At 48.4% G+C, this 1,220-nt stretch overlaps 1 protein-coding gene across 1 annotated transcript in view; it reads left to right on the top strand.

The window, feature by feature from the left end:
- KHDRBS1 (KH RNA binding domain containing, signal transduction associated 1) overlaps positions 1-1,202 on the top strand; it is a 14,685-nt gene extending 13,483 nt beyond the window's left edge. The window contains exon 7 of the mRNA XM_015649108.3: positions 1,107-1,202. Within this exon, the coding sequence (XP_015504594.1) occupies positions 1,107-1,178 (72 nt within the window). The 3' untranslated portion in view covers positions 1,179-1,202. The remainder of the gene's footprint in view (positions 1-1,106) is intronic.
- Positions 1,203-1,220: the final 18 nt, after the last annotated feature.

The following is a 1,220-nucleotide window of genomic DNA, read 5'->3' as shown; positions in this document are numbered from 1 at the left end:
CAGGGATCAGTGGGATGGTGCTGGGATCAGTGGGATCAGCAGGGATCAGTGGGATGGTGCTGGGATCAGTGGGATCAGCAGGCACAGTTGGGATGATGCTGGGATCACCAGAAACTGATGGAAATGATGTTGGGATCCCACCAACTCCTGGGATGGTGCTGGGATCTCCAGGAAGCACTGAGATGGTGCTGGGATCACCAGGGACCACTGTGGGGTTCTGGGATCACCAGGGACCATTGGGATGGTGCTGGGTGACCTCCCCTGCCTCTTTATCACTCAAAGAATGGAACCCAAAGTGTTCCAAATCCAGAATAAGGATTGGTTTTCATAAAAGTGCCCCCAAGAACTGAAGTTTCCCGTGGCTGTCCACGCACAGTGTGAAAAATGACATAAAAAATGGATGAAATTCACATTTTACACTCTTTCTGCAAGAGAATTCTTTAAGAAGCGCCAAAAAGACCTCTAAAAATTAAATATTGGAATGGACAGGGTGGTGTTTCAAGCCCTATAACCCAGGACCACCCTCCTGCCAGGCTAATTTTGGCATCTGTGTTCCAAAGGGAAAATGGGAAAACTGATTTGGATCACAACAGCATTTTTTGTGAATCATCACAAATACTGATACACCTGGAAATCTGGTTTCTCTTCCCAGAAAAATGGGGTTTTTTCACTGAAAATTCAGAGGTTGGAAGTTGTAAATGTGTAGTTTGGATGACACAGAATTATGGAATATCCTGAGCTGTGAAGGATCATCCTGGCCCTGCACAGACACCCCAGAATCCCACCCTGAGCATCCCTGAGAGCGTTTTCCTGGAGCCCTTTGAGCCTGTCCAGTGCCCAGCACCTTCTGGGGGAAAAACCTTTCCCTGATAACAATTCCAGCTCTCCTGGCACATGGATTTATCCCTGGAGATGGAATGATTCCTAAATATGAGTGTGATTAATCCCAGCCCTGGGACACAGGAGGGCTCAGTGCTACCTCTGTGTTGTGCCTGAGCCCTTTTCCTGAAGACCAGGATTTCCAGGCTCCTCTGGAAGCTGCTGGGGGTTGGATTTGGTTCCTTTTTGGTCCTTTTTTGACAAATTTTTGTCCCCATCCTTGCCAGGGCTACGATGACACATATGCAGACCAGAGCTACGAGGGATACGAGGGCTACTACAGCCAGGGCCAAGGGTGAGTTGGATTCTCTCTTCCCAAAGGAATGCTGCATGGCCTTTTT

This window comes from Parus major, chromosome 23 (assembly GCF_001522545.3).
Source record: "Parus major isolate Abel chromosome 23, Parus_major1.1, whole genome shotgun sequence".
Classification (NCBI taxonomy): Eukaryota; Metazoa; Chordata; class Aves; order Passeriformes; family Paridae; genus Parus; species Parus major.
Note: the sequence above shows the minus strand (reverse complement) of the source record. Positions and strands in the feature narration are given on the sequence as shown.